This window comes from Vipera ursinii (assembly GCF_947247035.1).
Source record: "Vipera ursinii genome assembly, chromosome: 2".
NCBI classification, from domain to species: Eukaryota; Metazoa; Chordata; class Lepidosauria; order Squamata; family Viperidae; genus Vipera; species Vipera ursinii.
The window spans coordinates 88,114,063-88,125,390 of NC_139513.1; the positions used below are offsets into that span (position 1 = coordinate 88,114,063).

The 11,328-nt window shown below is 35.9% G+C and overlaps 1 protein-coding gene across 1 annotated transcript in view; it reads left to right on the forward strand.

Annotated features, from left to right (window-relative positions):
* The window catches only part of CDKL3 (cyclin dependent kinase like 3), a 40,033-nt gene extending 31,880 nt beyond the window's left edge, over window positions 1-8,153 (forward strand). Inside the window, exons 10-13 of the mRNA XM_083352703.1 lie at window positions 1,664-1,832; window positions 4,377-4,474; window positions 5,266-5,360; window positions 8,032-8,153. Coding sequence (XP_083208829.1) covers window positions 1,664-1,832; window positions 4,377-4,474; window positions 5,266-5,301 — 303 coding nt within the window. The 3' untranslated portion in view covers window positions 5,302-5,360; window positions 8,032-8,153. The remainder of the gene's footprint in view (window positions 1-1,663; window positions 1,833-4,376; window positions 4,475-5,265; window positions 5,361-8,031) is intronic.
* The last annotated feature ends 3,175 nt before the right edge of the window (window positions 8,154-11,328 follow it).

The window sequence follows — 11,328 nt, forward strand, 5'->3', positions numbered from 1 at the left end:
CATTGTATGGCAAGTTCCTCTCTTGTAATCCCTTCCTATCCAATTAACGCAAATACAAACATTAATTCTTTTCTTGCTAATTATCCCAGTACGAGGAGGGAAGAGTAGGGGGAAAAAGGGCCATAAGATTTTTTGTTTTGTTTTACCCAGCTCCTTTGTAAGTTGAATTCTGGAAACTTTTCTTAATGTTTGTATTCACTAAGTTTTTGGAGTCATAACTTTCTGGCAGCAATGTAAAAAAAAGCTGAAATCAAATGATGAGCACTGTTGTGGTCATATGGTTTTTCACTCAGGGACTGCTTTGCTTAACATCTGAGTTACTGGTTCCAACTGAGGTTGCTAAACGAAGTCTAGTTGTCTTTATCCCTAGTATTAAAGCATTTAGAAAGTTCTGTTATTTTTCTAGCCTAGCCTGGAGTTAATTATTCCAATTCAGTTATATTCCTTTGCAAAATATTTGCACTTTTTCAGGCTTCTAAAAATGAGTAAACAACTCAGTACTAAATGGACAGGTTTTTTTTATTTTTTATTTTAATTCCATTTATATCCCGCCCTTCTCCGAAGACTCGGGGCGGCTTACAAGCTTAGCAGTAGCCTTCATTCTATGTATATGCCTGCTTATTAGGGCTTTCACACACACCCCAAGCGGCATTATTACAAAGTCAGCTTATTGCCCCCAACAATCTGTGTCCTCATTTTACCTACCTGGGAAGGATGGAAGGCTGAGTCAACCTTGAGCCTGGTGGGATGCGAACCTGCACTAATTGCAGGCAGCTGGTGTTACTTAAGGAGGCATTAGCCCACTGCTCCACCAAGGTTGATGTTTACACATTTCTGGCCTCTGGACTATAGCTTGTTCCTATGAAAATAAACAACTGTCACTGAGCTATGCATCTCTTTGGCTTTTTTTGGTGGTTTTGGTTACAGTGAAGGCCTATTTGAATGTGGTACCCGGAAAGCAGCAAATTTTTATGGGAAGATTGGCTATCGAATTCTGACCCAGAATGGAGTTTTCGTAGCCTTTGGTGTGCCAGTTAAAATAATTATTTTAAAGAAATATGCTCGGAAACATATTTCAAACATTACCTTGGCTTCCCCATTTTTTTTCCAAAGGAAGTTACTGCTTCTTATTCTTTAGCAGATGAAATAAACAAATCTTAGTAAACAATGTAAACCAAGAACTGTAGATGGATTTTTCAGAGACATCATGCTGAATGCTGTCAGTTACTAAAGCACAAAATATATTAATTTAGTTTGCCCAGTAATTTTTTAAAAAAACTTCTACTTCCTGTTGCAATGGTATAAATTTATTTGGTGATAAAAAAATAAAGGAAAGGTTTTTAGCATGTTACACGAAAGGCAGAAATGCATAAAAACAATTTTAAAAATTAAATGAAGTTCAAATCTAAAGAATTCTTATAGATGTCTGCCAAGACTAGTTTATTTTGCATGATTAGAACCAAGTTCTTATATTTATGGTTGATTAATTTTTAAATTTTTAAAAATTCTTTTTGATTTTTTTAAAAAATATGGTTTTGGGGCAGCATCTGGTACTGTTCTATGTACAATTGTCCACTAAAGTGTTGAGTTGCTGATTTGATATAAGTGATACTATAATCATGGTATAGATGTTTCCTTGGATGCATAATTATTCCATGTTTAGAATCAAATGGAGAAGGTTTCCCTGTATGAAAGAGCTGCTCAAATTGACCACATGGTGAACATATCGGTAAACAGGAAGAAACGCAACATTTCAAGATGCGAGAAGAGAGAAATTCACTTGCCAGAATTAACTACAACAGGGCAACAGAAAGAACTGAAAGCAATGGAAAGTATGTTTGTTATCTTCTACAGATCTTTGTGAATATGTTTTGTGTTTGTCTATATAATTACGGGCTTCACATCTGAAATGTGTATATATATAATTATGGACTTTACATACGAAGTAGCAGTACATAAGATTAGAAGAAATAGTTCCCCAAACGTTTATTGACAGCAAACAATTTTTTTTCTTTTAGTACACAACTGGAGCAGCATCTTTCCTTTGTAAATGGATGACTGCATGCAAACCAAATCTAGAAATTACTGGAAACTGGAAGAAATCCAGCTATTATTGGAGTACAGTTGTGGCTGGCTTTAAGTGGCAGCCAGCAAGCATATTTGCCCCCCCCCAATTCAAATGGGGCCTTTAGCCTTGATATTTTTCCATTAGGAGCATTAGTTGCGGTCCTTGACTTAAAACCATTTCTTTAGGGACTGTTTGAAGTTACAATACTGAAAAAAGCAACTTATGATCATTTTTCACACTTTTGTAACAACCACTGCAACATCCTCATGGACACATGATCAAAAGTTGGACGTTGGGCACCTGCTTCATATTTATGATGGTTGCAGGTGTCCCAGTGTCACATGATCATCTTTTGCAACCTTCTGACAAGCCCGGTCAATGGGGAAGACAGATTCACTTAACAACCACGTTACTAACTTAACAAATGTGGCAAAAAAGGACATAAAATGGGGCAAAACTCACTTAGCTGTCTTGCTTAGCAATAGAAATTTTGGGCTTGATAATTTGAGGACTACCTGTATTGTGCAAATGTCACTGGTTGCACTGGTTTTTGTTTGATTTTTTAAAAAAATGATCAGATTAAACAAGCCCCTCTATCTAGTGCTGCTTTCTCCAGTAAAAAAATTAGTTCCATTAGAATATTTTAAGCATAAATAAAACTTGTGGTTGTTAGCTGCGAAGTCGTGTCCGACCCATCGCGACCCATATGGACAACGTTCCTCCAGGCCTTCCTGTCCTCTACCATCTTCTGGAGTCCACTTAGGCTCACGCCTACTGCTTCAGTGACTCCATCCAGCCACCTCATTCTCTGCCGTTCCCTTCTTCTATTGCCCTCAATCTTTCCCAGCATTAGGCTCTTCTCCAGTGAGTCCTTCCTTCTCATTAGGTGGCCAAAGTATTTGAGTTTTAGCTTCAGGAAATATAAAATACTAAAAGATAAAGTCCTGAATAGTTTGGCCTCAAGATGGTGAGGAACATGTATTGCTTTATTTTCTTTGAACTGGAGAAATTCCATAACCAACTGAGAAACTACTTTGCAACCCCATCATTTTCTTAAACGGCTTGCAATAGGTAGGGGAGTAGAAGGAATAGGGGAATAGAAGAATGACTTTTTTATCGGTGAAATATCTTTTGGATAATGCAGTGTGAGATAGCAAATATATTCTGATATTTTGCTAGCCATGCCATTTCCCTATCAGAGCAAATTTGAAACTCAACCTGGCAATAGAAGTCACAACATACTTCTGTGTTCATTGAGGCAGTACATGGCTATAAGCAGTAGATAACCAAACCATCATCCAAATACTGCTTATAGCCATGTACTGCCTCAATGAACACAGAAGTATGTTGTGACTTCTATTGCCAGGTTGAGTTTCAAATTTGCTCTGATAGGGAAATGGCATGGCTAGCAAAATATCAGAATACAATATGTATGTTTGTGTGTGTGTGTGTGTGTGTGTAAGTACAGTATGCAATGTCACACATGTTCATTACATAAGGATGTGATATCTGTTGCTGCATTCAACTTCAGACCTGTTCTGAAGAGACTCGCGGCATGACTAGCAAAAGTATGTATTCATAGTATTCATGGTCTCAACTGATATTACCCAGAATTCATTTCACTAATAAATAGTGGCCATGAAAACTGCAATGATTTCTGTTTTCAGTTCCTTTTTAAAAAACTGATCTTGGGCTATTTTTTTTAACGCTAAGCAGTCTGAGGAGTTTCAAATTTGAACCAGAGACAGTGATTAATGTTGCTTTTCTGACAGGTGTTATGCTCCTGAAAATGGCCATTTTCATTTATTTTTAACCATACAGGCTGACGTACATATACATGTACTGAAACTGAATTAAAATGTGTAAGCTTTGATAAACAGATCACTTTTCCTTTTGCAATGGTTTCTTTTTTGCAGTCTTCAAGGATTTTGTTAGCTATTGGGTTGTAGATTTTGGAATACTGGAATATCAGAACAGAAAATGTGCAATTCTATATTAATAATATTATTAAGCTTATGAAGATTTAAATACAAAAGAAGGTGAAATATTGGAAAAATGGGGAAGGAAACGGGGAAGAGGAAGAAGTGTAGGGGAAAGGGGAAAAAAGAAAAGAAAATCCATTTTCTAACTCTTTAGCACAGCAAAATAAGCCTCAACTTTTTATTTTTATATACTTAATATATACCAGCCATTTCTAACACAACAAACTAATCTAAACAGCAAAACCCACAGTTTATTTTTTTAAAAAAAAAGGAAAGAGAAAGAAAAAATGTGCAATTCTAGAAATAGTTATTTTTTCTTGTAAAAGTTAAACAGGTTAGAGTGCTGAAAAGGGAGTCAAAGAAACCTGAAATATCCAAAATACCATCTTTACTAAATATGGATCAGAATCGTGAAAAACAAGAAGTAAGTTAAATTTCTTTGCTGTGAACTTATAGCCATGTAACAATGTGCTTAGTCTATTAAAATTGACTGAAACCTCCTTGGCTCTGTATATACAGTAATGACAACAACTCAGCCAAAAATTAAAAGTCCAGGATAACCACAATCCCTTTGGATAGGTATCCATGGAAGGATAGAATAGAATGGGAAGGTGTGTGATATCCATTTCAAATGACCAAGATATGGTTGATGAAAATGTTGTGACATCAATTTCCTGCTGGGGATATTCACACTGGTGGTGGGCTGTTAGGTCAGAATGCTATATAGATCCTATGGGCATGAAAGCCCTTCATTCCATTTGGGACTTTGCATTGGCTTCCTTGGTTGCATACTGACCAAGAAAGTTCTCCTGATTCCTTTCTGGGACTTGATGCCCATATTACTTTTGAGGTAGCAGAATCTTGGAAATACCAGAAAATCTTGCTCTTTCACTTCCATGTTCCCAGACCTTCTTTGAATTCTTTTGGTCAGTTATTATTTGAATGGGGTCATGAGTAAATTTGCATTCTTCGGTCTGTCATTTATAAGTACATAAAAAGCATGATTTCATGCCGCATAAGGAATGGTAAAAACTGCTGCTAAAACCGTTTGGAAATTTTATTGCAATGTAAAACACTGGGGTTTTGGGGAAGATTGGTGTGCACCGCCCAGAATTGCTTTTATACAATTTGATTAATAAAGAAATAAGATAATTTTAGTGAGCTTTTAATAAAAGTCTTCTGTCAACTAATTGTATTTTTTAATGTAATATTTAGAGCACAGGAAATTCGGGAAATATGCAAAATGAATGAAAAAAGCCAAGTTTTTCCATGTAACAGCATGCATCTTGGGAAGATATAAAATGTCTGGCGTAAGACATTTGCTTTTCAATTAAATTTTCATTTAAAAAGTGCCATGGATAACTCTGCAGAACATGTGTAGATCATCTAATAAAGTATTTTGAAATGCAGTAGTCACCAAACTATTCATTTTGTATGAAATTATATAGTATATTTAAAGGTACAGGCAAAGGAGACCTATAATCAGTTTGTTAAATTAAATGTTTGGGGAGTGCATATGTTGTTGTTATTTTAGTATTAGTTGTAACTGGGGAGAAAACCCTTGCCACCCAGATGTTGTTGATCTACACTTTTTAATAACTACTGCCTGTATGTTCATGGACAGGGGTGCTGGGAACTGTAGTTTTCCAGATCTTGAGGAACCACTTCTTTCCATACTGCCTCATGTATTCAGCCTGGGAAATTATCAAATTGTTTTGTTTTCACTTTGTGGTGAAAAAAATAAATAAAAAAGAGAAGACATACCACAGTTTTCACAGAAATTTCAGCACTGTTGATTGATTAGGGATTATGCTGGGGTATGTACTCAATGCTCACTCTAAGACACTAGGGCAGGGGTAGGGAACCCTATGCTGGCTCAGGAATTCTGGGAGTTGAAGTCCACGAGTCATAAAAGAGCCAAGGTTGCCTACCCCTGCACTAGGGGAACACCTTAGCATTCAGCTTCACATAAGCACACATAGAATAATCAAAATTATACCAAAGTGCCTTTAGTCCACTATCCATCACTCGCATTGCTAGCAATGTACAGTTCTATGAAAAAGTATCCATCAATTTTTAGTTTTTTATGAATTTTGCATATCTTTGCCGCTGAATGTTATCCGCTACAAATGTTTTTAATTTTGGTATTATTTTTTTTCTCTCAGACATAATTATTTGGTAGCAATTAATAGCAAACATATGCAAAAATTTCAACAATCCAACAGGGGATGAATACAGTACTTTCAGCTCCATGCAAAAAAAGATATTGCTAAATGTGGCTACTACTAATAAAGCATATCAGAACATTGTATAAGATAATATGCAAGGATTCTAGCTTGTGGAATAATTGTAGCTGGTCTCAACTACAAAAGTATTTGTGAGAGTGAACCTAAGATATTGTAAAATGATTTGGCCAATGATAATAATAGATATGACTGCTGAAATACAGTCATGTAACTTACATTTTATATATAGTACTGTACAAAAGTCTTAGGCTACCACCTGCTTTGTTGTTTTAGCAATGTTTTAATGACCATAATTATTTTTTTGGTCTTGAATACCACATCTTGAATATCCAGTTTGTTTGTTGATTTTCCTTTGAGAATAGTCTTGCTGATGCAAAAGTATGATTTTATGACTGTCAAATTCTGTGTTCCTTGGCATTTTGACTGGAATGTTATGATAGAAATTGGGCCTTATTAGCAAGCTTCCAATGAATTACACTCATACAACATGTGTCTGTACTGTACTGTATGTAATCCTGAAGCATATGATGTAATACACTTTTTTGCACAGCAGTCTTTTTGGCATGACATAATAGGACACATACAGATGTTAGCAATGGCAGTACCTAGGGTTCCATTCCGTTTAGGTTTATGGGGGCCAGGTGTCTGCTGTTGCTCAGGTACAAGGGGAGGTGACACTACATACTTGTCACTTTGGCCTGCGGAAACTGTTTTTTCTGCTTTTTCCTGTTTTGGATTCTGCATACGAATTTCCTATATTTTCTGACTATACTTTAATAACGAGACTGAGACATAATTATATATGGTCATTGTACAATTGCTAAAACAACAAATCCAAAGATGGCCTAAGACCTTTGCACAGTACTGTACATAATCAGGTTTTTCTGATAATGTCTGAATCTAGGTAAGCAAGCACCTAATATGTTGGAGAATTAAAAAAACAACTTCTCATCCTGGTTCTTATTTTGAGAGTAAGACAGTTTATCAATTATATCACTGGTAATGTTAATTAAGGGTACCCTGTAGCTCTGGTGTGCAGTATTTGAATGCATTGCATAGGCAATAGAATATGAGCACTGAAAGTATAATCTTAATATTTAGCACAATCAAAATATGGAGAATCAGAATAATATATACATGTGTGGGGCAAAATATTCAGAAATGGCTTTTGAAAATGGCATTATGGACTACTGCATGGTTTATCAAGATATCTATAGATGCTGAAAGGTGTGAAATTGCAGAGTTAGGATTCTTCAGACAGTGATAGAAAGTAAATAATAAATATCTGTTATGCATGTGGAAGAAAGTAAGAACAGAGAAGATGAGTAGGAGAAGGATAATTGCCATATCCACACTGTGTCCAGTATTTTTATTTATTTATTAGCTTTAGAGGCTGCTGAACTCCAGATTTGGGGAGCTCATAATTAAAAATGGAAAAACAATAAAAAAAATATGCCTGTTTTGTTTACATCAATTTGACATAATCAGGATTGTGCAATGCAGTGTTATTAATAATATGTCTATTGCTCTAATGACTATTATTTGGAGGAGGCCATTGTCTCAAAGTATGTGGGAAAAACAGCAAGGGCTGTAGTACCCTTTGATTAAAAACAGCCAATACGTTAGGAATTACAAACCACATTCTACTTCAAACTGATAGAAGTATTTTTTATTATTCATATTGGCTGGTATGTTTTAAATGCTCTGCTAAACTGTATTTTATTTTATTTTTCAGGAGGTCAGAGAAACTTACTATTAATGCAACGCAAAGTGAATGCAGCTTTTTTCTTTATGATTTTCCATTGATTATGCTTTTCACCATTCAGCTTCAAGCACTTGATAAAGGAAATAAACAGGAAATAGCTTTTTCTCATGCAATGAATGTGTAGCAGGATTTTTTCTTAAATAAATATATACAGTAATTCTCATTTAGCTAATTAAAAATATTTTGATGTGTCTTGCACATGTCATGGACAATAAGCTGAATTTCTGTGATTCTTTATTTGCAGAGGTTTTATTTGCAACCTGAATCAAGGATCATTTTTATCGAATTGGAAAGGAAACAAACACACTATCACTTGTAAAAATAAAATATAACAAAAGGAAAACCTGTAAGTTTATCTGCTGCTAAAGACTTCTTTCCCTTCCTCCACAAAGGCAATGAAGTTAGACACATTCTCACTCAAGTACACACCCAGAAATACATATTTTCTACAGCAGCTGATCAGAATACCACAACAATATGTGCCTGAATATTATTATCATTTTTTACTGTTTAATGATTACAAATAACATAGAAAAATTACTATAGCAAGGCGCATTCAATGTCATTAGTTGCCTTGTGTGATTCTGTTAAATTCTATAAAATAGCATTTTTTTAACTTAGTGCTAGGTTTTTGGACATTAATTACAAATATTTATTTTATTTATTTTATTTTAATCCCATTTATATCCCGCCCTTTTCCGAAGACTCAGGGCGGCTTACAATTTAAACCAATGTGTAAGGTAGATGATGTCAGGAAACAGATTCCATAAGATATACTCCTATGAAAAAGGAGTTCTATGGTTTTATGTATCAGGACATAATAAAATAATCCGGTCCTTAGCAGTTTTTATAAGTAGGTAAATTCAACCTCAGATGAACAACAACACATGACATATTACATTATATCTTTTACAAAAAGAAAGCCAAAATGGAGAAGCCATGTGGAAAACTAAGTACATCAGTAGTGCTTCCATAGGTATGAAGAGGCTAAGTAGCAGTCAAGTCTCTTGACCAATTGATCATTGGTAAGTGTGATTATCTGTATAAAAGCCAGGTTTAGGAATTTGCTGGTCTCCAGCATTCAGGTATGTGTGTTAAAAAAATGCCAAAGAGCAAAGCAATTATCTTAGAGAAGCAATTGTTGCTATCCAACAATCTGGGAAGGTTATAAGGCCATTTCCAAACAATTTAAAGTCCATCATTCTTCAGTGAGAAAGATCATTAGTGAAGAACATTCAAGACAGTTGCCAATCTTCCTAGGAGTGGATGTTCCAACAAATTCACCCAAGGTCAGATCATGTAATGCCCAGAAATGATCCCAAGCACACCAGCAAATTTTCAACAGAATGGCTGAAAAAGAAAAGAGTCATGTAATGGCCCAAAGTTCAGACCTCAACCCGACTGAAATGCTGTGGCAGGACCTCAAGACAGCTGTGCATACGCAAATGCCCACAAACCTCAATGAACTGAAGGAATATTGTAAAGAACAGTGGGCTGAAATTCATCCACAATGATCTAAGAGAAGACTGATAAGTCATACAGAAAACAATCACTTCAAGTTATTGCTGCAAAAGATGGCTCTACAAGCTATGGAATCATAAGGTGAACTTAGTTTTTCACACATTGCTTCCCCATTCTTTTTGTAAAATAAATGATGAGATGGTGTCAACATGTGTTGACATATTTACCTACTTTTAAGAACTGCTAAGGACCAGATGATTTTTACTATGTCCTGATACGTAAAACCATAGAATTCAAAGACGGTGTACTTTCTTTTTCACATGGCTGTAGATGTCACCTGATATCAAGCAAATGCTTCAGGAAGTGGCTCAGATGGCACCCTTTGTTATGGCTTGTTGCTTATTTAAAATTCACTAATAATTGTGTGGCAAAACAAATTCTAGTTAGGCACATTTTTGAGAAAAGCTCACCCAGTTGGAATTTCTCCTTTGTTATATAGCTGTGTAGGGCGCTGAGCTTGTCGATCAGAAGGTCGGCAGTTTGGCAGGTCGAATCCCGAGTGCCGCGTAACAGAGTGAGCGCCTGTTACTCGTCCCAGCTTCTGCCAACCTAGCAGTTCGCAAGCACGTAAAAATGCAAGTAGAAAAATGGGGACCACTATGGTGGGAAGGTAACAGCGTTCCGTGCGTCTTTGGCGTCTAGTCATGCCGGCCACATGACCACGGAGACGTCCTCGGACAAGCACTGGCTCTTCAGCTTTGAAACAGAGATGAGCACCGGCCCCTAGAGTTGGAAACGACTAGCACACATGTGCGGGGGAACCTTTACCTTTACCTTTAAGATCCAAAATAGAAATCTGTATTGGGGAAAAAATGGCAACTATATTTTAAAAGAAAACCTTGAGTGTGTATATAAGTCTAATCACAGCTCCCCAAAACCTGTAGCAATTAATTCTATTACTGCCCAAACTACTTTTGTACATTTCTTTATTATCTAGACCTACATATTCATAGCTGAAGTCCCACAATCAAGCCTCATGTCTTCTTGCTTTCTTGCATGTTGACAGGAGAGCTGAACATTAGAATTCTGTTCTCAACTTCTATGCCATCATGAGGGCGTGGTGCATTTTAAACAACACAAACTTTCAAAGCACAAGAAATTCTCACTAGTGAATGCAATAGCCTGTATTAAACTATTTGGTAACCACAAAAATAATTCATGCATAAGTCATGCATGCTTCAGGGTTATAGTAACTGACACGTTTTTTCTTTTGTGACACTTGCACAATTCTTTCTATCTTGTACTGCCCTAATTTGGTCCTTTGTTCTTTGTATCATTTTACCATAGCTGTAGTTCTTCTGAGTTCGTATTTTTAAAAAATCCCAAAACCCAAAATCTTTTTTTTTATAATCATGAGGATTTGGTGAATTTCTCTCTATTTGATTTTGATACCTAGAAGTCTTATGCCCATCTTTATTGTTATCATCATTAGCTTGAACCAAACCACTACACATTAAAGATCTCTTCATTGAAGATTATGGATTCAAATCTATCATGTTGGTTCAGTTTAGGGCTGAGAAACTTGGTCAAAATCACCCAGCCAGTTTCCATGCCTGAGAGGGGTTGGGAATCTAATATCTTACCTACTTTGCCATCCTGGTTCACATACTTACTTGATAATGGATCCTAAATAGAGATGGTTTCTACGTAGAAAACAATTATTGGGTGTGTGTGTCTCCCAATATTGAATATAAGATTTAATTTCAATTGTAGTTGATTACCTGAGAGCAGCTTTGTGAAGCCAGT